Raw genomic sequence first — 27,894 nt, 5'->3', positions numbered from 1 at the left:
CATAGTACTTTGGGAGGTTTATTCCAGCATGAATTACAAGGTACAGGTGGAGAAAACCCACACACCCAGCAGGGAGTGCACAGCCAAGGGCAGGCACCCCGTGGTGGAGTCACGCATGGGCACAGCGGTTAACTGAGTTAACGGAAGGAGGATGTGGAAGGGGGTTCACAAGCTGGTCAGTGGACAAGGTCCAACTGGATGTACTAAGGTGCTCCCAACTTTGGAGATGATCACGTGTAAACATACAGGAAACTCTAGTGTTTCACAGGTCAGGGAATAAAATTGAGTCTTCTTCCAAACCTTCCTCAGCCTCAGGCTGTAATCTGGGAGGGAGCTGGGCAGTACAGCTTTTTAGCCTGAGAGGCCACTCATAGTGGCTGGGAGTGAAAGGGGGCACCAGGTTCAAGAAATGGTGACAGAATCAGGAGCCCTTGGCTAGGAATGGGGAGCGGAAAAAGTGGCTGAGGGGTTGAGCTGACTCCAGGTTGTGACCTGGAACATAGAGTGCTGGGGGGCAGGCAGGACTCTGTGTAACCAGGTGGGCCTAGAGAGGGGTCATTCCATCATTCCAAGGACAGCAGGATCAAAACACCAGAGAGGACACAGGACCCAGAGTCCACTGGCTGGATTGGCAGATGAGTCATGTGAGGGCTGATGGGCAAGTAGGAAGTGAGCAGGGAGAGGCAGGGGGGCCGTGGGTGCAGGGACCCAGGATGGCACGAAGTGGAGGGTTGAGGCCTGGAAGGGCCACAGCTCTGAGTAAAGATGTAGGGGAGTAGGCAGTGTGCCCAGAGGCGGGTGGGGGTGACAGGAACAAGTCTCAGGGTGGAGCCATTCTGCCCCTGGGGGAGTGTGAGGAGAGGATACTGGCTCATGGGGCTGGGAGGGAGATGGTGGAGGCATGCCCCAGCCCACCAGGTTCCCCTGCTATAGTCGCCTGGCTTTGGGTACTCCAAAGGGGTGGCCAGTGGGGGCTGCAACCAGGACCTGGGAGGCAGGGGGCAGGAGCAGGGGCCCAAGGCAGCTGAGGAGGGGAAGGAGAGGAGGAGACCTCTCATCTCCAGGGCGTGAGGGCTCTGCACTCCAGGTGGGTCTGACTCCAGGCCCCTCAGCCCCCAACATGATCCCTGCGACCTTAGAGGGAAGGGGTTGGCGAGGCCCGGCTGGCTTCTGGTCGTCTAGGCTGTGGGCCCAGACTCTCCTCTGAGGCTGAGGGCTGATCGTCCTTGGCTCCATTCGTCCCCAAGAGAGCCTGTGTCCAGGAGGGTGGCCGAGGAGAGTGTGATTAAATGCACTCTGGCCTGCTTGGCAGCAAGTACCTGGTTGGGGCCACTCCACAGTGGGCGCACGAGGGCTGTGGGTGGGGGCTCACCTCGTTCTCAGCCAGCGCCTGCTTGGCCAGGTAGTATTCCCGCTTCACCTTGATCTGCACAGACTCAGGGATGTCAGGTACCAGGAGGTCGAGGATCCGGCCGATGGAGAACACCACATGCTGGGAGAGGGGACAGGACCAGCCATGGGAGAGGGCACCCTACCCAATGGTAAAACAAGTGCCCAGAGTGGCCTTCATGGGCCCAGGTGTGGACACCTGCTTCCCAGGTGTGGGTGAACTGAAAAGCAGCAGTGTCATGGCCCCAGAGACCACCCCCTGCTTCCGTGGCCCCATGTAGCTTCCCTGGGACACTACACGGTGCCCAGAGCATCCTGATGTCCGCACATCCCTGTGACAGGCTAAGCAGGGATTGCTCCCTTCTCCAGATGGAGAACTGATGCAGAGAGGAACTGTGATTCGACCACAGTGACAGAGCGGTAAGACCAGGGCTCTATTCCTTTGGACACACCAACCCCCCAAACCACATGGTGAGATTAGGCAAAGCATGAGGGTGGGGGAATCATGCTAAGGCCAAGAAGAAGCCAACAGAGGGTCTGGTGGTGCCCCAGCTACCTCAAACACAATGACAAAGGCCAGGCGGATAGCCAGAAGGTTCCAGTAGGTCCCAGAATAATGCCCATCATCTTCCCTGAATGCCCGATACCTGCAGGAAATATGGGACTCGGTGTGGGGATCGCGGCAGATGACTTCTTGGCATCTCCACCTTTGGCCTCCCTGATGCTAAAATTCTGGGCCTCTGAGAGGATGAACTAGGTTATCCCATTCCCCCACTAGGCTAATCTGGGCCCACTACTGTAGCCACATAAGTTAATACCCCAAATAGATGTGATTAACAAATGACAAACTGTTTCTGTGTGTTTTTAATAGTAAAATTAAAACTGTAGAACAATAAGATAGACTGATGGGTGCTCAATAGGTTGTGGTAAAGCACATGAAGATCCTTGTCACACACAAGGAAATGAGACAAAAATAAATTCCTTCAGGATTTGTTAGAAAAGTGTATAGTTAAGATTGTATGCTAAAAATATAAGGGTAGTCCCTAAAATAATAAAAATATACAGCATCAGTTCCAAATGAGTGTAAAGAGAAAAAATACAGAACACTAATTCATCAGGAAGTAGAAGAGGAATAAAAAGGAAAAAGAATAATGGAGAAAGACCAGCTGGTGTTGCTCAGTGGTTGAGCACTGACCCATACACCAAGAGATTGCTGGTTTGATTCCTGCTCAGGGCATATGCCCAGGTTGCAGGCTCAGTCCCCAGCAGGGAACATGCAGGAGACAGCTTATCGATGATGTTTCTCATCTCTCATTGAGGTTTCTATCTCTGTTTCCCTCTCCTTTCCTCTCTCTCTAAAATCAATGAAAACATATTTTAAATAAAACAATAAAGAAAAAAAGAATAAATGGAGAAAGTATCCACTCAAAAGAGATGACAAATATGAACTTGTACGCAACTAAGAACCTCAAAATACATAAGGCAAAACCTGACAGAACTACCTGAAAAGACTGAAAAGCTTTAATTCACCTCTATTAGAATCTGATAGAATAAGCAGGGAAAAGGGGGAGATGAAAATCCGAACAATAAAATTAAGAAGTCTGGCCTACTAGTATATAAAGAAACTTGCTCCAAAATTAACAGTGAAAAAAATATGTTTTCAAGTTCACCTGAAATATATGCAAAACCCATTGTGACCAGATCATGAAGAAGCCTCAACAATGTGAGAGATTTACATATCAACTCTTCAGGTTCTCTGCCCTCCAAGTAAATCAGAATCAATTACATATATATATATATATATATATATATATATATATATATATATAATTATTACATATATATATATTATAAATTTCAGAGAGGAAGGGAGAGGGAGAGAGAAACATCAATGATGAGAGAGAATCATTGATTGGCTGCCTACTGTATGCCCCACACCGGGAATCAAGCATGTGCCCTGACCAGGATTCGAACCATGACCTCTTGGTCAATGTTCAACCACTGAGCCACACTGGTCGGGCAATGACCTTTGTTTTTGAGTAGCAAACAGATTTTGTATGGGTGGATCTAAAGGGTATTATGCTAAGTGAAATAAGTCAGGCAGAGAAAGACAAATACCATATGATTTTACTTATTTATGGAATCTAAAGAACAAAACAGCAAAATGGAAACAGACTCTGATTCAGAGAACAAACTGTTGGTTGCCAAAGGAGAGGAGGGTGGGAGGATGGGTAAAACAGATGAAGGGGATTAAGAGGTACAAACTTTCAGCTCTAAAATAAATAAGTCACAGGAATTTATTGTACATGCACTGTAGGGAATATAGTCAATAATATTGTAATAACAATATTATTGTTACACTTGATAGCTAGATTTATCATGGTGTATAAAAATACTGACCTGAAACTAACATAATATTGTATGTCAAGTATAATTCAATTTTAAAAAAAGGCTGGCCCTGGCCAGTTTGGCTCAATGGATAGAGTGTCTGCCTGCGGACTGAAGGGTCCAAGGTTCGGTTTCAGTCAGGGGCACGTGCTTGGGTTGTGGGTTCAATCCCCAGTAGGGGGCGTGCAGGAAGCAGCCAATTGAATCTCTCTCATCACTGATGTTTCACTCTCTCTCTCCCTCTCCCTTCCTCTCTGAAATAATTTTTTTACAAAAAGGCTGTTTGAGAACTTACTCTCCCAAATAACTCATGGATAAATAAGAAAATCACAATGGAAGTTATGAAATATTTAGAACTGAAGGAGAACAGATATGTTATCAGCCCTAATGGAAAGTGACTTGTAAGGGATATATATATTCAAGTACATTTATAGACATTAATTTGTTTATTAAAACCCAAGAAATACTAAAAATGAATGAGCTAAGGTTTCAACTCCAGAAAATTGACTTTTAAGAGAAAGGAAAAGACACAAACTATATCTGGAAAGAAAATGCAGCCATAACTACAAAAACAGAAGAAAACCTAAGAGAATATTATGAGTAAATTTGTGTTACTTTTTAAAAAAAATTTTTAAATTCTCATCCAAGGATAATTTTTCCATTGATTTCTGGCAAGAGTGAAAGGGGGGAGTGGGGGGAGGTGGGAAGAGAGAGAGAGAAACATCAATGGGAGAGTGACACATCGTTTGGTTGCTCCCCCCCCCCCCCCGCCCCCACACACACACACATGTGGGCAAGCACACTGGGGAACCTGCAACCTTGCCCTTGACCGGGAGTTGAACCCTTGACCCTTAGGTCGGCAGGCCAATGCTCTACTGAGCCAATGTGGCCAGGACTGTGTCACTTTTAAAGTTTAGCTGAGTTTTCTGTAAAGACGAAACGAAACTACCAAAATTGACTGAAAATGACCTAGAAAAAAGGGAACTATAGCCCTAGATGGTTTGGCTCAGTGGTAGAGCAGTGGCCTGCGGACTGAAGGGTCCTGGGATCTATTCTGGTCAAGGGCACATGCCCAGGTTGGGGGCTCAACCCCCAGTGGGCAAGGAGGGGGGGTGCAGGAGGCAGCTGATCAATGATTCCCTCTCATTATTCTCATCATTGATGTTTCTGTCTCTCTCCCTCTTCCTTCCTCTCTGAAATCAATATCTACACTAATAAAAGAGAAACGTGGTAATTGGCGTACGACCGCTACCCTTTTCATTGGCTAATTAGCGAGATATGCAAATTAACTGTCAGCCAAGATGGCGGCTGGCAGCCAGGCAGCTTGAAACTAACATGAGGCTTGCTTGCCTCAGTGACGGAGGATCATTTGTTAGAGGCCTCTGAGCGGGCAGTTTAAGAAACATTGTAACAAATACCACTGGGCTTCAGCCAGCAGAATCCCAACATTGTAAGCAAAGGCCAGAAACCTACTTTCAGCCAGAGGCCTAAGAGCTGGAGCCAAGCCTCAAGGTAAAGCTGGCCCAGAATAAAAATTAAAAAAAAGAAAAAAAGGAGCGGTTGGGAGCTTCAGTCACCCCTAGCCTGAAAACAGCCCTCAGCCCCTCACCCAGACTGGCCAGGCACCCCAGTGGGGACCTCCACCCTGATCCAGGACACCCTTCAGGGCAAACCAGCCGGCACCCAACCGTGCACCAGGCCTCTACCCTATATAGTAAAAGGGTAATATGCCTCCCAGCACCGGGATCAGCGTGACAGGGGGCAGCGCCCAAACCCCCTGATCGCCCTGCGGCTCTGTGTGTGACAGGGGGCAGGGCCACAACCCCCTGAGCAGCCCTGCTCTGTGCCTGATAGGGGGGAGCTCCCCAACCCGCCCCCCCACGGGCCCTGCTCTGTGTGTGCGGGGTAGAGCCATAACCTCCCCATCGGCCCTGCCCTGAGTGTGAGAGTGACGGCGCCCCAACCCCCTGATCGGCCCTGCTCTGTGGGTGACAGGGTGGCGCCGCAACCTCCCCATCGACCCTGCCTTGAGTGTGACAGGGGGCGGTGCCCCAACCCCCCAATTGGCCCTACCCTGAGCGTGACTGAGGGTGGCATCACAACCTCCCAATCAGCCCTGCTCTGAGCCCGACCAGGGGCTGCACCTAGGGATTGGGCCTGCCCTCTGCCACCCGGGAGCAGGCCTAAGCCAGCAGGTCGTTATCTCCCGAGGGGTCCCAGACTGCGAGAGGGCACAGGCCGGGCTGAGGGGACCCCCCCCCCCCGGAGTGCACAAATTTTTGTGCACCGGGCCTCTAATATATATATATATATTTTTTAAGGGAACTATAAGTTGACCCTTGAACAACACGAGCTTCAACTGTGGGGGTCATATGCTCAGATTTTCCAAAAATTCAACCCGGGGTTGTTGGAGTGTCAGCTGTAACCGATCCCCCCCCCCACCACCCCCCAAACCCCCTACCCGGGGGATGAGGAGGATGGGCAATCACAGTCCCCTCCCCGTGTCCCCGGAGTCCTACAGCCCGTGGCTTGTTTAAGGCAGGAAGCGCAGGGCTCGGGGGGGGGGGGGGGGGGGGGGGGGGCCACGCCTCTCTGTTCGCCCCGTTCTCAGGACCGGTCTCCTATCCCGGGGAACTCCCCTTCCAGCCAGTCCACAGCCCTGACCTGCCCGCCCCTCACCTGGCGGCCTCACCTGCACGTGCGGTTGTGCGCGGCGGTGAAGGCCGGCGGGGCGCGCGCCAGTGTGAAGTTGACGAAGCCGCGCAGGTCACCGGTGCGGGTCCAACGGTAATAGGTGCGCGGCAGGAAATCGGAGGAGAAGGCCAGCAGCAAGGCCTGGGCGCCGGGCCGTCAGCTTGGGCCAATCCCACCCGCCCCGGGCGAGCCCCGCCCCGGGGAGCCCCGCCCCTCACAACCTCCCTGACCTCCCCCGACCCAGCGCTCACGTTGCTGATGACCGCCAGGTGCGTGATGCCAGCCAGGATGGAGAACCAGATGCCCACATCCTGCGCGCGCTCGGCCACTGGGCGCCGGCGCTCGCACACGAACTTGCGCGCGTCCAGGCGGATCTCCACCCAGTTGTTGAGCAGCGCGAAGAGCGGCGCCAGCGGACAGGCAGCCACGAAGATGGTGACGAAGCCGAACTGCAGCACTGTGGGCGTAGGTGTCACCGCAGGCCCTGTCCCCGCCCGCCAGCTTCTGCTCTGATTCATTTCCTAGGCTTAGCACCAGGGCCCCTGCTCCCAGGAAGCCTCCCTGACTGCCCCTAACTGCTCCACAGAGCTGCACGAGGGGCATGGGCCTCCCGGGGCTCCCTGAGGTCTGGGATTCTCTCTCCTCCCCTGTGGGCTTCTGGCAGGAAAGGGAGTAGATTTTAGGCCGGCCTTCTCCATTTACCCCTCTCGGAGCAGCTGGCTCCTCTGTAAAATACTAAGAAGAGCCTTGGTCCCATTGCCTGCTGTCCAGTGGCGTAGGGCCACACAAGGTCAACCCCACTCACACATTATCATGAAAATGCACGTGAACTGTCTGCTCCCTCTTGTCCAGGGACCGATGCAACTACTATCGCCCCATTTGCTGTGGCTGCCAGGGAGCTCAGTGATGTGTTTGACTCAGATGCAACACTTTCCATTGAAGTGTGCCATGATCTCAGAGTAAGACTTGGGCTGCTGGGACAAACATCCTGTCCTCCAAAAGAGCACCATCCCATGCAGGAAGTGAGTACAGGCACGGGCCACCACCTGGAGAGGGCACAGTTGAGGGTCTGGCAAAGAGTGTGGGCATCAAGAAATTTTCTGGAATCAACTCCCATATGGGACTCCATTGGTCAGGGGACCTGAGGCCAGTCGCCTCCCAGGTGCAGCCTTACTCTCAGGGGCAGTTGTCCTACCCCTAGTGCCTGGTCTCCTGAGCACCCAGATTCCTTCCTAGCTCCTACAGGAGGATCTAGCAGATGCCTACTGGGGTGGGGGATTAAGGCCACTCCAGGAGAGCTCCATCAACTGCCCCAGTCCTCTTCGCAACCTCTGTGCCCAGGGCGCTGTCCCTTCTCATCTCCAGCCTGCCTTTCTGGGGCACTCCCCACTGCGATCCCAAGTCCTTTCGGGATCCTTTGTAGGCTTGGCTCCACTAGGGACCCTCTGTCCCCACCCACATCATGTTTCAAGGGAGACAGAGGAATGTTGAGGCTGGAGGCCCCCAGGGGCACCTACCCATTTCGAGGTACTCATCAAATAGGCCCTCACAGGGCAGGAGCTCATAGTCTGCCTCCCAGGGCGTCTGGCTGGCAGCAGCTGAAGCCCCCACCTTCCTCTTCTTGGAGCGAAGCCGGAACTTCTGCCACCAGCCTGTGAGCTTCCTGGAGGTGGAAACACCCAGGAAAATAGCTTTTGCTCCTCCAGCTGGTTGCTCTGCAGTTTGAAGGCAGCAGGGAGAGGGTCTGGACCCTGGGACCGGCACAGCAGGCTGGCCAGGCCTTGTAGAACCCTCAAGCGCATCTGCCTCCTCTGGGGGTAGCCCCTCCCCCAGCTCCCCTGCAGTGCCCATTGTTCATGAAAGCTTTGGGGGGGATGGGTTCCTCCTGGGACATGCAAAGAGGTGCCAAGAGGTATGTCCAGGTGGAAGTGAGCAGATGAGGACGTCGCTGTGTCAATGGGGGCATGTGTGCTTGTTACTTTGTCATATGTAGGGGAATGGGTGTATGTGGCGTTGTCAGCACGCATCCAGCCCCTCCAGGCACCAACTACACCCCAAACACATGATCTCCTGGAATTCAGCTGCACAGCACTGACTGCACCCAAAGAGAGGCATGGGCTGGCTAAGGTCCCACAGCTACAGTTCGAGGTGCCCAGGGGAGTCCATGCTGTCTGTGGGAGATCGGGTGTGCGGGAGAGATGGCAAGATGTCCAGGTTGGGCCCAGCCTTGGGCAGTCATTGCAAGGGCTCTTGCCTGGGAGGGATTCCAGTTGCTTGGATGGGAAGCACAGTGGTGCCAGTGGGGGTAGCATTGGGGAGAAAGGACCTCAGTGGCAGGGAACCTGAGGCTGGGGGCCTCGCCTGGACCCCCCTCTGGTGCTGCCTTGGCTGGGGGTGCTGCAGAAAGGATGGGCCTCCTCCCTCAACAAAGCTGGCCAGGACAAAAGAACTCAATATGCTGACACAGCAACCACAGGTTGCGGGTGTCACAGAGCCCATGGGGTAGATGGCAGGGCAGACCCTCCCCTCCCCTGCAGGTGAGACAGCCAGGTCCAGGAGGGGCCCACCTGGCTTCCCTCCACCTCTTTTCCAGGTTGGGACTGGGCTGGTGCTACTGCCCCAGACAGTCCCAGTCCCAGGGTCCCTGGATGCTGCCCAGGACAAGTGGGGGACTCACGGGACGAGAATCTCCTGCACATTATTGATGATTTGCTTGCCCACCATGATGACCAGGAGCTCCTGAGCCAGCTCGATGAGACAGCCTCCTGCCGCACACTGCACAGCCAAGCTCCAGGTTAGTGCAGGGGCGGGGGTCTCCTCCCCACCCAACCTCCTCTAACCCTGAAAGGTGGCCTTTGCCATGTCCCTCTCCCCTTCAGATATGCCATGGATTGCACAGACTCCCCCCCCAGACCTCACCGAAGCCCCCCCACTGTCTCCCCAAGGTCCACCTGGTGGACGGTGCGTGGGAATGACCAGGGCCACTGCTGCAAGGCACCCAGATTTTCTTTGGAGACCCACATGGTATGAGGCTGATGCTGGCCCTGTGGCTCCAGGGAGGACCCACTATGTAGGTCCCTCAGCAATTCCAGCCAGTGAGAGGTGCACGGGGGCTTTGAGGGGGGGCTCCTGAGACAGCATACCTTGCACAGGGGTCGCAAGCAAGAGGGCGTCGGCCTGTACTGTTGGGATGTTGGCCCTCCCAGGGGTTGGGAGAACCTGACCGAGCACAAGGCCAGTGCTGGGGAAGTAGGGCAGCATTGTTCAGACGCCTGCACCCAGCCCCACCTGAGCCCACAGGGCCTGACCGGCTTCATTATAGGAGCTGACGGGAAGGAACTCTGTTTTCATTAAGCCAGTGTGCGTTGGGAACTTTTCCCACTGGTGACCAAAAGCCCCCTGAGTTGGGGTCCCAGCTGCCCAGTCCCTGAAAAGCCCCTCCCTCTCATGTGAAGCTAGACTGTTCCTCGGGGTTGGCCACTTTGCAGGCAGTGGGGTTGGGTCACAGAACAGACCCATGGGAACGAGGGAGCCCTTCTGGCCAGAGAGGAGAGGGTCTTCCAGGTGAGGCACTCGGTGGAGCAGTTGGAGCCCCGCCGCCCTGGCCCAGCCTGTGCACTGTTCCAGCTCCTCCCAGGCTGTGCCCTCAGCCAGTGAGGAGCCAGATGCCTGGGGATCTCAAGGGGCTTTCGTCAGTGTCTATGAGGGTGGGGGAGGGCAAGCCCCGGTGCCCACAGTGGGCCCCGAGCCCTGGGAGAGTCACCAGCCTCTATGTTCCCAGCGGAGCTCTGGGCAGTGGAAGTGTCACCCTTTCCCCACTCTGACTTGATTCACAAGTCAGGTCAGCGTGGGGAAAGGGTGACACATGAGGACACGATTGTGTTGTGTGGGTGCTGCTCCAGGTGGGGGTCTGAGAATGCTATGAAGAGCCTGCTGTGGGGGTCCTGGGGCAGTTGCAACTGTGAGGGGGGAGGGCAGAAAGAATCCCTGCAGATTAACATTCTGATAGAGGTTAGGGGGCAGGACCTGTGGGTGTCTGTCCCTACACACTTACCTCCTCATTGCGAACCCCAAACAAGGTGTGGTAGCTGCCCGGGTACCCCACAAACCTAGAGGAAATGGAGGTCCTGAGGTTGCAAGTGAGGAGGTGCCATCAGCTGCCCCTCCCTCTCCCCCCACTATCTCCCTTGCTGCACACACCGGACCTGCAGGAACCTCAAGGTGGACCTGGAGCCCAGCTTTGCTCTGAGGCCCTGAGCCAGGACAGCTGTTGTCCCCACCCTGGACTGTCATCCCCACCCTCCCTGAGCCTCTGGGGCCACATGGTTTGGCGCAAGAGCAGGGCTCGGGGTGAGGTGCGGCCAGGGGAAGCCGTGCTGACCTGCCCTTGAAGAAGCCGATGTAGATGGGCGAGGAATAGAAGTTGACGAACTGGAAGATGAACACCTTGAGGGTGAAGGCGTCCTCAAACCTGGTCTGCGTCCGGTGCATTTCTGGGCAGAGAGGCTCACTCAGTCCCCCACAGCCCAGCCCTGTAACCACCTCACCCGTCCAGGGAGTGAGGAAAGCCGTGTTGCCCAGATATTGGACAGACACTCGTTCAGGAAGGGGGCAAAGGGCAGCTTTCCTCAAGTTCTAATTTCAAAATCATCTAAAAACGTTATGTTGGTGCAGGAAGAGCTGGCAGGTGATAAGCCACAGCAATGCTGAGGGTGAAATGGCAGGGCACAGAGAGTAGCCAGAGGCCGAGTGGAGTGACAGTCTGAGGCTGGGGTGACCGTGCCTGGAAAGCCGGTGCTGAGACAGAGGTCGGGGCATAAAAGGTGAATTGGAGGGGACACCTGAGGCCGGAAACGGGATGCACATGGCCCTGCTGTTGCAGGAACACGGTGGGGGCTCCCTGGGACATCTGCCCACCCGAAGGCTCCCCCCAGGTGGACACTGAGCTCTCTGTCCCACTCCTAGACCAGGGCTGCTAATAGACAATGTGTGGAATGAATGAATTGGTTCATTGGCGTTTGCCTTTAGGAAATGGGAGAGTAGAGAAAGTGGGGGGAGAGGCAGGCAGTGGGGGCGGGCAGAGGAGAAGGAAGGAGTTCACTCTGCAGCCACCTCTAGTTATCTCTCCTACACTGAGAGAGCAGGGGCACACAGGGGGGCCTGAGCTGGGCAGACCGTCCCAGGGGAGCTCAGCTTCGAACGGTCCTGTGCACGGGGTGGGGGTGGGGTAAGGGCACCCCAGCAGCAGGGCAAGGCCTGGGTGCCCCAGAGGACCCTCCTGTCTCCACCCTCAGGTACTGCTCACAGTTGGGGGCGGGTCTCACATCCCATCTGTGCCTCATTCAGACTGGAGGACCCTGCGATCTGCAAGGAAGTGTGTTCTGTCTCGGGCAGCAGGGCTGGGATGGTCCTGAGTCAGCACTCAGCCTGGCCACTCACCCCATCTTGTCAGGATGTGGGCCAGGGCCACGTAGATCTTGGAGAGGACAAGGATGATGACCAGGTTCACCACGGAGCCTGTGAGGCTGGCAATGCGAGAAGCCTGGTGACAGGTGGTGGATCAGAGCTGGCGCTGGGGGTGGTCCCGAGCCATCCCGCCCCCCCACTCCCCCCCCCCCCCGCAGGAGCAGGCAGTGGAGGCTCACCCAGGCTGCCAGGAGGGTGTTGTTCGACCTGGACACCAGGATGGCCATGATGGCGCGGTACAGGATGATGGACACGAGGCACATGACCACCACTGCCACCTATGGGTGACCAAGTGCGTGAGCCCCCACACCTAGGCCTGGTACTCCAGCGCCCTCAGGCCACAGCCCCCACTTATAGGCCTGGCTGTGCTCCGTGCTTCTTCCAGTGGGTTGTTGGAGGGACAGGGAGGCAGGATGGGGGGCTGGGAGGGAGGGGGCTGGAAGGCCATTTAGAATTACAGGTGGGCGATATCCGGATGTCAAGGGAGCCACTGTGCGTTGTTCTTGGTCCCAAGTGCTGAGAATCAACCATCTGGCCCCCCACCCTGCTCTCCCACCGGCCAAAACTTGGGAATTCCTGCCATCTTGGAAGGGGAGGGGAAGGGAGGGTCATGCTAGGGAGCCCCTTTGGCTGGAGGAACCCACTGCTGGGATTCCCCCCGCCCCCCCCATGCTTGAAAGATGCCCCAAGCCCACATCCGTGGGGAAACATTCTGGGAGTCCCTGCCCACACACACTCACGTCTTACAACCCAGACCCCCTGCCCTGGCCCCTGAGCTGGGCCCCTTCTCTGGAGCCCAGGCACACGAGGGCCTTTCTGCAGCAGCGAGTGTCTTCCGGGTCCCAGGAGTACGGGGGACAACAGCTGCCCCCAGCAGCTCAGGAGAAGGGGCGTGAAGGGAGGGAGGATGGCAGGACCCTCACCATCATCAGCACCAGCACGGAGCCGGCCAGCACACGGCGCATACGGCTCCTCTTGGGGAAGTAGGGCTCCTCCTCGCCGGTGATGGGGTTCAGGGCTGTCGTGGGGGCCGAGGCGGCAAACTGGGGCCGCGGCCTCTCCTGGAAGGAAGCCAATGCTTAGTGGCGGCCTCATGGGCAGCGGCCACGGTCTGGGGACCGACCCACCTCGATGTCCTCGTAGTCGAAGCAGCCCCAGCGGTAGGCCAGCATGGCGCTCTTCCGTTTCCAGTACTCCAGGAGCAGCACCGCCCACAGGGCCATGAACACGCTGAAGAAGACGGTGCCGCCGTGGTCGAAGAGCCGGCCGGCCTGCGGGCGGGGCACGTGGTTCACACTCGCTTCGACTGCTGGCCCCTCTGGGCCTCAGTTTCTCCCTTGAGCAGCGTATCGTATTGTGCAAGCAGGCGACTCGTTCCCCGGCATGGGGCAGCAGATAGCGGGATGTTACCCCAGGGTGGCCACACCCGAGTCTCCCCCATAACGACTTAGGTGATGTAGGTGAGATTTTTGAGCTGTTGATATTTGGGAGATTTTTGGACTTGAGTTTAAAACTTTGGGGATGTTGGGCTGGAGTGACTGTATTTTGCACGAACTTGATGTTTTGGGGGCCAGAGGGTGGACTGTAGTGGATTGGTTTGTGGCCCCCACCTGGAAGGTAAGCTTATTTGGAACAAGGGCCTTTGTGTGTGTAATTAAGGTGGGGGTCTCTACATGAAAGTACCCTCGTTTAGGGGCCCCTGAGCCCAGTGATAAATCCTTGTGACAGGAGAAGGGGGATAGGCACAGGTGCCCAGAGGGAAAGGCCACGTGAACACAGAGGCAGAAGTTGGGGTGGTGCAGCCACCAGAAGTAAGAGCAAGGCAGGGAACAGGCCAGGGGAAGCCAGCCTTGCTAACACCCGGAGTTTGGACTTCTGGCCTCTGAGCTTTGGGAAAGTAATTCCTGTTGTTTCAAGAACAGGAACGCGTTAGAGCAGCCCCAGGAAACGGTACAGACGGATTCCAGGAGTGTGTCAAAGGTGTGTCTGGTCTGGGCCCCAACAATGCACCAAGAGCTCCAAGCCCGGTGTGTGGGGGCTGCAGGTGAGGCCACAAGGAAAAGCTAACACACCAGTGTGCTGGGCTGCTGTGGGGGCCCACCGGGCCCAAGGCCTCCGAGGGGCTACCTGTCCCCACCTCTTAAGCTGGGGGCTCAGCTATGCCTGCCTTGGGGGGTCCTCTGGTTCCTCTTGGTCAGCTACAGACAATAACAGCAATAAGAGTAAGGGCCCACCGCTGGGCACCAACTGGTGCAGGCACTCCGCCAAGGGGCGCACCAGTCCCAACCCCATGCCAGGTGCAGACATCACCACAGAGCTGGGGTCACAGCGGGGGCAGGACCAGGACCCAGGGAGCTGCCTTCCTCCCTTCGCCCACCCTTCCTCGTACCTGGACCAGGGCGCAGGCGCTGGAGAGCAGCCAGAAGGGGCAGTTGAGGCAGAGTGGGCACATCTGGAAGCTATCGGCGCTGCTGCACAGCTCCTGCCTTCAGAGTGGAAGGGGGTGCTGGAGCACGGGGACCCCTTCCCACCTGGTCTGCCCCTTGTCCTCTCCCTCCCACCACTGCCCTTGCCAGGCCCAGCATTTCTTTAAAATATATGCAATGATAATTTTTGAGATAACTCTTTGAAATTTCAGCTCCATAATAAAGTAAAATTCAAGCCCTGTCTTTTGTTTATTAAAAGAAAAGCTTACACTATTCCAAGAAACAGGGGTACCAATACAATTAGTCTGGGAGCACACCTGTCCACCTGTGTCATTCTGGAAACACACCTGTCCACCTGTGTCATCCTGGAAACACACCTGTCCACCTGTGTCATTCTAGGGCATGGGTGGGCAAACTTTTTGACTCGAGGGCCACAATGGGTTCTTAAACTGGACCGGAGGGCCGGAACAAAAGCATGGATGGAGTGTTTGTGTGAGCTAATATAAATTCAAAGTAAACATCATTACATAAAAGGATACGGTCTTTTTTTTTTTTTTAGTTTTATTCATTTCAAACGGGCCGGATCCGGCCCGCGGGCCGTAGTTTGCCCACGGCTGTTCTAGGGGCACACCTGTCTACCTGTGTCATCCTGGAAGCATACCTGTCTACCTGTGTCAGTCTGGAGCACACATATCAGTGTGGGAACACACCTGTTCACCTGTGTCATTCTGGAAACACACCTGTCTACCTGTGTCATCCTGGAAGCATACCTGTCTACCTGTCATTCTAGGGGCACACCTGTCTACCTGTGTCAGTCTGGAGCACACGTATCAGTGTGGGAGCACACCTGTTCACCTGTGTCAGTCTGAGGTCACACCTGTCCGATGGTCAGTCCTGGAGCACCCCTATCTACCTGTCATCCCTCCAGCCAGATCCATGGGCCCTCTGACATCCAGGAAGGCGGGAGGTGCTCATGTTCACCTCCATCCCCAGCTCTGCACAGGGTCTGGCAGGTGGGGGTTCCCCTTCCACCCTCCCCGGAGACACAGGGTGAGGCCTGGGAGCTGAGGGGAGAGGGCACTTACGTGGGTGTGTCTGAGAACACCATGAAACAGCCCACCAGGAATACCAGCGTGCCCACCACGGCTGCTGGCAGGAGCCAGCCTGTGTAGAACCCTGCAGAGGGGAGCCAGGTAGGGGCCCCAGGAGCCAGCTGTCAGCAACCATGATGGGTCTGTGCACCCAGCGCTGGGCTGAGTGCCGGGTGGGGGTCTGCACAGACACAGTTGTCCCCCAGAGACCCACCTCCAACCAGCAGGGTTTGGGGCTATCTGGAAGGCACTCATGAAGGGGACAGTCCTCAGAGGTTCCCCCTGGCAGCCCCTTTGTCCTAGCCTCTGTCCTGAGCTCTGCAGCCCCCACCACATGACCAAGGCCTCATGGGCCGGGTCTGGTGGCTGGAGTGGGGAGGCCCACCTGCAGGAGGGGGTTCCCAGCCCCTCACTGGGGTGTTAAGACACCCTGGGCCAGTGGCTGTGTTGGCCAAGGAGGGATCAGCATGCTGGCAGCCCAGCCCCTGTGCTCGCTCCCCTCTTGGAGACTATTACCCTGAAGACTAAAGTCGGGGACCCAGGAGGCCCCAAGGGGCAGTGGGTGGGACTTACCCAGCCAGGCGAAGTAGAGGGCCACCTTCTCCCCGAAGTACCTGCGCACGTGGTCCAGAGGCTGGTACTTGTGCCACTTGCGCCAGCGGGCCCAGTACTGGAACAGGACCTGCCGCTGGTTGAGGCCAGGGGCCCACGGGCCCTCAGGGGGTGTTGTGAAGGGGCCCTGGGGACGAGAAGCCAGTGGGCGGGACTCAGGCTGGTCTGGGCATCCTACCGGGCCTTATTCTAAGTGTAGGCCTTCAGCGCTGGGCAAGGCCACGTGCCTGGTGTCCTGGACGCAGGGTTGCTGCTCGAGGATGACAGAGTTATGTTTGGGTCCCGGGGGCATCTAGGAAGGCCTCTCCGGGAAAGGCATCTGAGCTGGGCACCTCGGCATCCCAGGAGTTCGGGGGTCTGCGTCCAGGAGGAGCTGCGGCTGTGGTCCAGGATGGATTGGCATCTCTGGGTGGGCTTCTGCAGCCTGGGGCTCTGCTACCCCCCGAGCACCAGGCAAGTGAGGCCGGCTGTGCCAGGCGCTGTGCGTCCTGTGCTCTGGCCAGAGGCGGGAAGAGGGACGCCCCACAGCCAAAGTGGAGCTGGCCATTCCACTGCATGTCCTCAGGTGGCCCCTCGGTACCTCACACAGCAGCTGCAGGCCTGCCCCTGCCCTCCACCCTGCTGCCCCTTCCTGCAGCTCTGAATTCGGTGGGCAGCTGCGGGTGTGAGGGGCATAAACAGCCTCCAGACCTCGGTGGACATTTTGTCGGGACGATGGTGAGCGCCCCTCCCCTGTTCAGTTTACCCAGATTTGGGGAGCACAGGGGACCTCACTGTCTCCCCTACGAAGATGCAGCTGTTGGGCCTCTCATGTGCTGAGAGGGCAGTGCCTGGCTGCCCAGGACCTTGAACAGCAGCATGGCCTGGTTACATTACAGGCTTCCTGTCTGGCTACAGCTGACCCAACAGGTGACAGCAAGACCCCCTCATCTAGGAACTCAGCCCATGCCTGGGTCTGAGACCCCCACCACAGCCTCTCCAGCCCCCAGGTCTCACCTCATGCAGGGGGAAGGCCGCCTTGAAGACGCCCTGGGACAGCAGCTGGTCGATCCCAAACAGACCTTTCTTCTCATGGCCGTACAGGGTCTTGGCCAGGATCTCAAATAGCTGGGGATGGTGGGGTGGGGAAGGGCACTGGTCACCTGTCATGTGATGGCAGGGTAGGGACATCCTGGCCCTCCCATCTTGGGGCTGAGCCCATGGACAGCCTCCCACAGCCTCTGGTAACAAATGAAGAGAACACTTTGTGCACCCCGATCTTCCTCCTGTCCCCGGCTCATACACCCCACACCCCTGAGGTGGGACGGTAACTCTCCACTGTACAATCACAAGACCTGGGCCAGATTGTGGGCGCACGGGAGTTGGGCTTGGATTTGACTCCAGGTCCTGGCTGTGCACAGCCAGCCCTGGACCTTGCTCTGGGCAGGGTCAGCCTCCAGTTGGACGGCTGTGTCAGGCGTGGGCTCTGCCCCTTTGGTGGCCAGCAGAAGGTGGCCTAGGCAGGCCTGTCCAAAGCCTCTTCCTGTCACAGACGCCGGAGTGGCTGGCTCAGCCCACCCTTCTCAGGCATGATACTCTGACCCTCGGCTCTCTTCCTCACTGACCAGCAGGACCCACATCCACCAGGGTCAGTAGCCGTGGCTGTCTGTCCCACAAGTTCATAACCAGATATCCATCCTGAGCCCTGGGGGCTCCCATGGGGGCACTGAGCAGGGCCCCAACGGAGTTCAATGAGGGGGCACCCCTAAGTCTCCAGCCCCCAGCCCCCAGCCCTGGCCTCAGTGCTCCAATCACAGGAGAGCTTTCCCGTGTCCCGACCTCAGGCTCCTTTGAGCCGGGTCAGGGTGTGGGGACTGCAGTGGGGTCCCCCACTCACGATCTGGTGCCTGTTGGTGCAGGTGAAGAAGGTGTCCTGGTCATCACTCCTGAGGAACCTGTGGGCAGGTGAAAAGTGCAGAAGAGTCCACAAAGGCAGGGACACACACACACACACACACACACACACTGACCACACTCATGCTTTCTCCTCACACACTGGGGAACAGCCACCATCCCCTTTCCACCCCCACCCCACGCTCCACCCCCAACGCAGGATCAAGTCCCATTTTTGTCTTTTCCTTCCTGGAGGCAGGAGGTCACAGAACATTGCCCAGAAGTCATAGACATCCTCCATCCGGGACAGTGGCTGGCAGAGGGCAGGGCAGTGTGAAAGCCCCAGGGTCACCAGGGAGCCCGTGGCTTCCATGTGCATTGGAGCACCAAACATAGGTGTGCCATGTGACACACGCACACAGGAGAGGTGCCACCAGCAGCCAGTGAGGACTGACCACGACCATCTTCTGCCTTGTTTGTGAGAGGAGGGCCTCCAGCCACCTGGGCCTGAGAGACCCCGCCGCCCACCATGGACATGTCATTGAGTCGGAAATGGGCCGTGTGGCCAGCAACTGAGGTTTGGGGAATGTTTGTCTGCAGCACAACCTGCCTGTCCTGACTGAAGTGGACGTGCACAGAAACTTGCCCACCTGCCACTCACGCTCCCTGGTTAAAAAGCTCCAGAAAGGAGAAGGTTCTGGAGGTTTAGATCTGTCACTCGTTGACCTCTCATGCACGCATCCCTGGCTGTGTCCCCCAGCCCTGGGCACCGTGTGAAGCTGTCCTGCGGGCACAGCAGGGCCACTGTCTCTCACCTCGACAGCTTGCTCACTTTGAACTGGCAGGAGTAACACTCGGGGGGCACATCGGGCACGTCCTCCAGCAGGACATTGGGGATGCCCAGCCACTGCAGCAGGCTGGCCGACCAGTTGCAGGCCTGGTTGGGCAGCTCCTGGAAAGGATCATCACTTGTTCCTCCCACCCCTGAGCACGATGCCACGTGGCGGGGTGGGGTGTGTAGATTTGCAAACTGAGCAACAGTGAAAGGGCTCAGCCAGGGAACGGGCAAGCCCCTTCCTGTCTCGGTCCTGGGTGCTAGGGGGCTCAGCTGGTCCAGCTGAGGCCCAGGTTTCATGGTAGGGAGGTTCAGATGGTCACATGTCCCTTTGTCTACCAAATGCCATAATGATCAAAGGGAGCCAGAGTAGGTGGCAGAGCAGCCCCCAGGCACATCATCCGGAGGTCACCTGCTGCCTCTTCACACTGTGTCCTCAGGCTACCCCTCCCCCTCCTGCAGTGGTCTTCAATGGGCAGCCTGGTGGGGGTCAGGAGCTGGAGGGCCCAGGTGGTTAGACTAAGCCATGGTTGCTGCACACACTGCCCATACCTCCCCACCTCCCCAGAGCAGCCATGGTTGTGGGGTATGACCACCCCACCTGTCTGCCTAATAAGGCTTCCTGGAGAACAGTGATGGCCGCTAGGAGGGACCTTTGAGGACAAAATGGGGAGCCTCAGGTTGTCAGCAATGGACACTGCACCCAGCACATGGGGTGCAGTCATGAGTAACCCTGGACTGGGGGGACCTCCAGGCCTTCTCTGCATGTCATGCACTCCCGGGTACCTGCAGGGGCAGCTTCAGGCGCAGGTCTTCCGCGTAGTAGCAGAGCACGGCCCAGGGGGCGCTGAGGAGGATGTAGTGCACAGCGCTGTCCTCATCCTGTACATGATGCTGTGGGGACCAGGGCTCTGTCAGAGCCTGAGGGTGCCCTGTGTACGTGTGCACATGTTTGCAGTGTGCATGTATGTACATGTGTACACACATGGGTGCATGTTTGTATGGGTGCACATGTGGGTGAATATTTGTACACAGTGTGTGTGCGTGCACGTGCATGTGTGCATACATGTGTGGGTGTCGGTGTGTGTGTGCACACAAAGGTGTGTGCCCTTGTGTGTGTGTGTGTGTGTGTGTGTGTCCATTCACACTTTTAGGAAAAGGCAGATGTTTCTGTAGCCATGTTAACAACCAACCAGCCATGGTTTTAAAACTATTTGATAAGTGACAGCGCCTCTGAAAGCCAAGCACAGGGTGCCTGCCCCTGTCTGGAAATCAGGCAATCAGCGACAGACAGAGGACACCAAGCTACTAGGGCCGATGCCAGCCATACCCCCAGTGATGAGCAAACCCACCCCAAGACCTGAGCTCAGAGTACTGCCCACGCAGCCCTGCTCCCCTGACTCAAGTAGGCAATGACTCTAACACAGCGGAGTCACCTGCAGGTGCTCTATGCAGTGACCTGGCAGCCGCTGCACCAGTGATGCAGGCGGGTCTCACATGCATGACGTTAGGAAGAGTCACACGGAACACAACTCCATCTTATCAAGTTCAAACAGAAACAAAGCTGCATTGTTTAGCAACGTAAAATGTGCTCACACGGTAAAGAAACACAAGAACAAGATTAACATGAAGCTCAGGATTGAATACTCTGGGGCTGGGGAAGACACACTGAACAGCAGAGCCTGCTCTTGGGGTCAGAAAGCAGGTCAGACAATGCGGGAGACGTGCAGAGGGACCCGGGATGGGGGCAGTGATGAGATGGAACCAGAGTTCTGCATCCCAGTCCCCACTGCTCCGAGCCCCACTCACTGCCTGCCTGCCCCCCCTGCACACCAGCACCACACAGCTCCTTCCTGCTTCTCATACTCCCTGCAACTGAAGTGGGACCAACTATTGTAACTGACATCGTACCCGTGAAAGGACTGATGCGTACCTTTAAGCACACAAGAGTTATAATTACATAAGAATTGTATTTACAAATGTCACATCTAGACAGAAGCCCTAATGTTGGAGGTGAGGCAATTGGATGGAGGAGATAGCTCCTGAGTTTTCTGGTGAACCTGAAGGGCTCTGGCTTCTGTGAGTGAGCTTGTGTGCTACGATGGGTTGATATTTAACCTGAGGGGAGGGCCATCTAGTACAACTCTGGGCTTGATTTGTTGTCATTCCCCCAAGCCTAGTGGATGCAGAGCCGAGGGCCCTGCCCGCAACCAACCCCTGTACCTGGTCCACATGCAGGCCAGCCACACGAAGGTTATCCAGGAAGGTCTCCCGCCAGGCCCTGTGTGTGTCTCTCTTGTCCTGGGTGGCACTGTCCTGATGCTGACCCAGCCTCAGGTCTTCTTCCCAAACAAGGACAAAGTCTGCTGGGAAGCAACAGGGACAGAAGCAGGGAGGACAGGCTCAGGGATGCCAGTCTCCCAGCTGGGACACCAGGTACTGGGTGGGAAGGAAGTAGGAGTCAAGCACTTGGACACTGGCCTACCCCTCTATACAAGAGGATGTGGTCATGGTTAAAGGGCCCAACACATATGATCTGAGAACCAGAGAGAGAGAGTAGGAAGAAGCACTTTTTAAAGAAAAATGGTCAAGAATTTTTAAATCTGCCGTAACCGGTTTGGGTCAGTGGATAGAGCATCGGCCTGCAGACTGAAAAGTCCCGGTTCGATTCCGGTCAAGGGCATGTACCTTGGTTGTGGGCACATCCCTGGTGGGAGGTGTGCAGGAGGCAGCTGATCGATGTTTCTAGCTCTCTATCTCTCTCCCTTCCTCTCTGTAAAAAATCAATAAAATATATTTTTTTTAAAAAAGAATTTTTAAATCTGATGAAAAAAAATTGTGGAGAGCGGCTCCCAGGTGGTTAAGTGATATAGGCTGTGGAAGTGCAGCGAGTAAACAAAGCTTGATCAGGTGCATGTAACTGAGTAGATTCGAAACCCACGAGAACGTTGTAAACATCTTGACCATGCCCTTACTTTGCCTCGTGGAATCTGGCTATAAAATAAAGACTCGGTTTGCAGGCCGTGACGCTGTCTCTCCATCAGAGAGGGCAGCGTCCCACCCAGCCCCAGCTTTCTTCTTTTGTCTGTCTTTTCTAATCCTTCACCACCGCCCCCCCCCCGCCCCCCAGGTTCACCCATGGCCGTGCTGGCACGGCACAAAAATCAATACAAAGAATAAAACATCTCAGTGATCCCCAAGCAGGATAAAGAAACTCCAGCTAGAAAAACCATGGACAGCGTGTCTTTGCTGTGCACTACAGAGAAAGAGGGAAAAAAACAAACCATTATATTTCAGGGAACAATAAGAGTATGGACACCCAATTTCTCAACAGAAACCATGGAAGCCAAAGGACGATAGAATAGCATGTTTAAAGTGCTGGGGAAAATACGGAACACTGGAATTCTTATTCTGTAGAAATGTTCTTCAGAGATGAGGCTAAATGAAAACATCCTCAATCAAAATCTGGGAAATGAAGTTCAGCGCACCTGCTCTACAGGAAACACGGGAGGAAGTCCTTGAGGCCAAAGACGATACTCTCAGATGGAAATGCAGATGAGCAAGAAGAATGAATACACTGCAAAGGGTAAGCAGTTAAATGTGAAAGTAAAATGACCTATTTACAGAGGACATGATCTTGTATATAGATATTCCAAAGGAATTCACTACAGAAACTATTAGAACTAATAACAGGTTTGAGAAGGTGTTAGATACAAAATCAACATATAAATTTCAACTGTAGCCCTGGCCAGTGTGGCTCAGTTGTTTGGAGTGTTGTCCATGCACTGAAGCATCATGATGCTGGTCAGCACACATACCCAGGTTGTGGGTTCAATCCCCAGTCAGGGTGCATATGGGAGACAACTGATCAATGTTTTTCTCTCACATCTATGCTCTTTTTTCTCTTTCTCCCTCTCCCTTCCTCTCTAAAATAAATTTTTAAAAAATCAATTATATTTCCATATATTAGTAATAAACAAGCCAAAAATGAAATGAAGAAAAACAATTCCATTTACAACAACAATTCCATATACAACAGCACCAAAAAAGGAACAAATTTAAAAAATGTGCAAGAATTATACATTGAAAACTACCTAATGTTGAAATACATTGAAGACAAGTTAAATAAATGTGAAGCATCCCTTGTGCGTGAGTTGCATGTGAAGAAGACAACCTTGCCAGGATAGCAAACTGATTTACAGGCTTAATTCCTATCAAACCCACAACTGGATTTCTCCCCCCCCCCCCCAAAATTTACAAGTTTGAACTTCCTGTGGAAACACATGAGATCCAGAATATTGAAAAAGAACAGAGTTGGCCTCACCGGTATTGCTCAGTGGTTGAGCATTGACCCATGAGCCAAGAGGTCACAGTTTGACTCCCAGTCAGACAGAGCACATGCCCGGGTTGTGGGCTCCATCCCGTGTAGAGCATGCAGGAGGCAGCCAATCAATGATTCTCTCTCATCATTGATGTTTCTATCTCTTCCTCTCCTTTCCTCTCTGAAATCAGTAAAAATATATTTAGAAAAGAATGAAATGATAATAAGACTCAGGAGAAAATATAGAGATAAATCCTCATGACCTGGATTCTTAGATACGACATCAAAAGCACAGCAATAAAAGAGAATATTAATAAGATGGACTTTGTCAAAATGAACAACCTATATGCTTCAAAGGACAGTGGCAGGAAAGTAAAAAGGCAACGCACAGAATGGAAGAAAAACATACTTGTAAATAGTGTTCTGTTAAGGGTCTTGTATCCAGAATACATAAAGAACTTTTACAACTTTATAAGAAGGCAAGGAACCCAATTTTAAAATGGGCAAAGATTTTGAATAGACATTTCTCTAAAGAAGACATACAAATGGCCAATAAGCCTATGAAGAGATGCTCAATATCATGAGTCATTAGGAAATTACAAACATGAGCCACATAGAGATGCCACTTCACACCCACTGGAATGACTGTCATCAAGACAGACAGTAAGTGCTGGACAGGACGTGGAGAAACTGGAAGCCTTGCACATTGCCGATGGTTTGTAAAACGGGCTGTCACTTTGTAAAACAGTTCGGCAGCTCTTCAAAATGTTAAACATTGAGTCACCATACGACCTGGCAATTCCACTCAAAGATGAACACTTATGACTACGCAAAATCGTGTTCGGGAATGTCCACCAAGAAGTTATCACAATAGCTCCCACTCCCCTCAAATGGAGACAACCTAAATGTTCATCATTAATTCTTTTGGGTCTCTCCAGAAGTGGGGTTGCTGGGCCACATGGTAACTCTATGTTTAAATTTTTAAAAATGTATTTTATTGATTTTTTACAGAGAGGAAGGGAGAAGGATAGGGAGTCAGAAACATCGATGACAGAGAAACATTGATCAGCTGCCTCCTGCACACCCCCCACTGGGGATGTGCCTGCAACCAAGGTACATGCCCTTGACCAGAATCGAACCTGGGACCCCTCAGTCCGCAGGCCGACGCTCCATCCACTGAGCCAAACCAGTCAGGGCATAATTTTTTGAGAAACCTCCATACTGTTCCCCACAGGGGCTGCACCATTTCACATTCCCACTAGCAGTTGCCAGGGTTCTAATTTATCTGCATCCTTACCAACACTTGGTATTTCCTGTTTTTGTCGTTGTTGTAAGTGGGTGGGGGCTGAGGGCACATTAACAAGGATCTTTGCTGCATGGAGGGCAGGGGCAGGTGGGTGTGCCCAGTGGGGTGCAGTCCTCTCAGAGATGATGGTGGCTTGGGGCAGACAGGAGCAGTGAGGGTGGGGTGAGGAGAAGGTGGAAAAGCTATGAGGTACAACAGATAAGAATCTGAGGTGAGCCCTGGCTGGTGTTTTTTGGGCATTGTCCTGTGCACCAAAATGTTGCTGGTTCGATTTCTGGTCAGGCACATGCCCCGGTTGTGGGCTTGATCCCCATTGGGGATGTGCAGGAGGCAGCTGATCAATATTCCACTCTCACATCGATGTTTCTCTATCTCTCTCTCTTCCTCTCCTTTCCCCTCTCTCTAAAAATCAATTAAAAATAAAAAGAATCTGAGGTGACTCCAAGCTGTCCTGAGTCCAGAGCAGGAGGGAGATGGGCCTCCACTCTGCCCTCTAGAGCTCTCTCAGCTCCAAACCCTCAGTAGGAACCCCCTTTCCTGCTGTGCCCTAGACCAGTGATGGCGAACCTTTTGAGCTCGGCGTGTCAGCATTTTGAAAAACCCTAACTTAACTCTGGTGCTGTGTCACATATAGAAAGTTTTTGATATTTGCAACCATAGTAAAACAAAGACTTATATTTTTGATATATTATTATATTATTATTATATATTATTTTATATATTATTATTTTATATTATTTTATATATTTAAATTCCATTTAACAAAGAAAAATCAACCAAAAAAATGAGTTCGCGTGTCACCTCTGACACGCGTGTCAGGTTCGCCATCACTGCCCTAGACTGTGTTCTGCTCACCATGGGGCCCACACCCCATTTCCCAGCACAGCAATTGGCACCAGAGCTGGGGTGGGGAGGGGCAGCCTGGTCACAAAGGATGGTGACCCAGACCTGCTGTCCTTCTCCTACCACCTGGGGGTGCCCATCTGTGTTCCCACCCCCAGGACCAACACAGGAACAGCTGGCAGATACTGGGAAGGGCTCACCGATCTGGGGCTTGGCAGGGTTCCCCACCCTGCAAGTGGCCGCCTGGTGTCCATCGGGCTGGAAGGAAAGCACCTCACAGTGAGAACACACCCCCACCCTGCCCTAGACAACCCAGGAACACGGAAGGCCGAATGGAGGGAGACACTATTGGGTATGGGCAGGGGGCCCATAGGCACATTCAGGATGAGGCAGCCCACACCCTTCCTGCCCTCCACTGGCTTCTGTGCAGTAGGCATGGGCTGTGGTCAAGGGTCAGGTTGCAGGCAGCATGCCAGTACCCAGGGTGCCCACCCTGCTGGCTCCAGGGGCTAGAGGGGAGTTGGGCTGCCCTGTAAGTGGCCTGTGGATGGCCATAGATGGTCATGTGCCCAGAGGGTGGAATCCTGTTCTGGTGAATGAGGCCTTGTGTCCCCCATCCCCAGACACTGTATTGTGGGGCAGCAGGAAGGGGCCCGTGTCTGCTCTCAGCTGTGAGGGTGGGATGGGCAGCACCTGGAGGCAGACACGAAGCCCAGGAGGACCAGGAATCCTCCCAACAGCCTCACTCAGGGTGTCCGTAACCCCCCTGCCCCCAGGGCCAGGAATGGGAGCCCAGTGTCCCCCTCTCTCTCCTCCATGCTGATGGGATCTGACCCTGCCCCCTCCTCCGCCTGAGTGGCCTCATCTAGCCATCCCAGGGGTCAGCGAGGCAGGCAGCACCTAACTGTGACACCTCCCTCTTCCCAGGCAGCTTGGGGACACTGGAGGTCCATGCAACAAGTGAGGGCTTGGCGTCTCCAGGAAGCATCCACCACAGGGGCTTGGGGCCAGCGCAAGCCATTGTCCACAGAGTCCCTGTGTCCATTCTGGGCTGGGGGCCCAGAGACCCTCCAGTATCCACCTTAGACCATGGCCTGAAGCCCAGGGCGGGGAGCCAAAGGGCTGTGCTGGGCCTCCTGTACCCGAGGTCCCTGGTGATGGAGAGTTACCTGTGAGGTGTTGGCTGTGCTTCCGTAAGAGTCCCCCTTCTCCATCCCCGGGGCCATGTTGATCAGGACAGCACTGTCCTCCTCTGGGGCCCGCCTCCGCAGCATCCCACTCCTGCACCCGCCAGGACCAGGGTGGGTGCCAGAGTAAAGAGGGGCACATAAGACATGGCTGCACCACCGCACAGCCCTCAGACCCCTGACAGGTGAGAACAGGCCCAGGGGCTGCAGGCAGGGCCAGCCGTCTGACCTGGGACCACGTGAAGACCCCAGAACTTGGCAAGGGAAATGCCTACTTGTCTGTCTGTCTGTCTGATGAGTACCCACCTCCCCCTCAGCCCTGCATGTGGGCTTGGAGCATGGGTACCCCTCTTCCTTCTGTTCGCCTGTGGGGGACAGACGATACCCTTTAACAGAGACAGGACCCTGGCTCCTCCTCGGGGTCCTGGGCCTGGTCATGCTGAGTCTGCATTCTCCCCCTCCCCCTTTCTGGGTCCCTTTGTGGGGAGGACAGTCACCACGGTTCCAGTGGACGGGTTGGCAAAGTGGGGCAAAGAGTGAGAGCAGCCCTGTGGCCTGGAAGGGGATTGGAGTGGAGCCGGGGCTGGCGGTTCACACCAGCAAAACTGGTGTGGCCCTGAGTGGCATCACCAGGGTCACTGAGCTGGGAGGCTATGTGGGTGGTGGCGACACGGGAGGCCAGAGGGGACAGGGAGCAGTTCATCCAGTCCAGATAGACTGAGGCTGGAGGGGCAGACGTGGTGCCCACACCTCCTGACCCTGCCAGGTTCCAGATGCCCCAGAGCCAGTGTGGGTGTGGGGCGTTCCTACTGCTGTGAGCAGGCGGGAGGGGGTCTCCTCAGTGCTCTGTTCAGAAGAGACAGAACAGAGGATGCCCCAAGCAAAAGGCCAGGAGTAACCTGTTCTGTGGTGGGTTCATTGGACAGGTGGGAAAACTGGGCTCCCTAGGTTTGGGGTGCCCTGCACAAAGCCACTCTGAGCACCTGGTCCTTCTCATGACCCCTAGCCCTGTGCCAGGTCTTGGGGTGCCAGCCTCCCCGGAGAATCCACCCCTTGGAGCCCTGGTGGGTTGGGGTGCTCACCAGCCTCCCTAGAGTCCATCTGCCTACCTTCCTCCCTGTGCCCATGCGATGTAGAACAGTCCCCACCTGGCGCAGTGGCTTCTTCCAGAAGAGGCCTCGGAGGTCATGGACCACTTCCAGCAAGAGCCCGGTCCGGGCAGTGCGTCTGGGCTGGTCCCCGGGGAGGACTAGGTGGGACCTTGTCCTGGTAGGCCTGCGCAGGCGGTGACGGCCACTCTGGTGTCCTCACTGAACTCAGCAAACGGGCAGGCAGGAGAGGTGCCTGGCACGGGGCTGGGCAAGGTCTCCCAGCTCCCGGACCCAGGACCTGCCTCTGTTTGCAAAGGGGGTGTGCTCTCAGATCTGCAAACAGGCAACGCATTTTCCTAGAGCCTGCACACCC

The 27,894-nt window shown here is 55.1% G+C and overlaps 1 protein-coding gene across 1 annotated transcript; it reads right to left on the bottom strand.

Moving 5' to 3' along the window:
• Positions 1–5: 5 nt before the first annotated feature.
• ANO7 (anoctamin 7) lies at positions 6–26,524 on the bottom strand. Its single transcript, XM_036319393.1, has 23 exons — positions 26,413–26,524; positions 25,444–25,501; positions 20,997–21,139; positions 19,560–19,667; positions 18,754–18,890; positions 17,943–18,000; positions 17,063–17,173; positions 16,028–16,193; positions 15,449–15,539; positions 14,327–14,423; positions 13,065–13,208; positions 12,861–12,998; positions 12,117–12,215; positions 11,911–12,013; positions 10,853–10,964; positions 10,526–10,580; positions 9,149–9,246; positions 7,989–8,134; positions 6,723–6,928; positions 6,470–6,612; positions 1,946–2,036; positions 1,373–1,492; positions 6–1,252 (listed from the first exon to the last, which is right to left on the bottom strand). Exons 1-23 carry the CDS (start codon positions 26,515–26,517, stop codon positions 1,136–1,138), a joined length of 2,646 nt encoding a protein of 881 aa, XP_036175286.1. The 5' UTR covers positions 26,518–26,524; the 3' UTR covers positions 6–1,135.
• Positions 26,525–27,894: the final 1,370 nt, after the last annotated feature.

This window comes from Myotis myotis, unplaced genomic scaffold, assembly GCF_014108235.1.
Source record: "Myotis myotis isolate mMyoMyo1 unplaced genomic scaffold, mMyoMyo1.p scaffold_m19_p_8, whole genome shotgun sequence".
Classification (NCBI taxonomy): Eukaryota; Metazoa; Chordata; class Mammalia; order Chiroptera; family Vespertilionidae; genus Myotis; species Myotis myotis.
The sequence above is the reverse complement of the archived record's forward strand: the minus strand, read 5'-3'. Positions and strand labels throughout refer to the sequence as shown.

What these genes read in the sequence shown, in the direction of transcription:
- ANO7 (XM_036319393.1), bottom strand. Translation starts at nt 26,517, where the DNA reads ATGCTGCGGAGGCGGGCCCCAGAGGAGGACAGTGCTGTCCTGATCAAC. An exon ending in CCCTGCCAAGCCCCAGATCG is followed by an intron (nt 21,140 to 25,443) that starts GTGAGCCCTTCC and finishes GTTGCTTCCCAG; the next exon opens with CAGACTTTGTCCTTGTTTGG. An exon ending in ACCTGGCGGTCATCAGCAAC is followed by an intron (nt 6,613 to 6,722) that starts GTGAGCGCTGGG and finishes CCCGGCGCCCAG; the next exon opens with GCCTTGCTGCTGGCCTTCTC.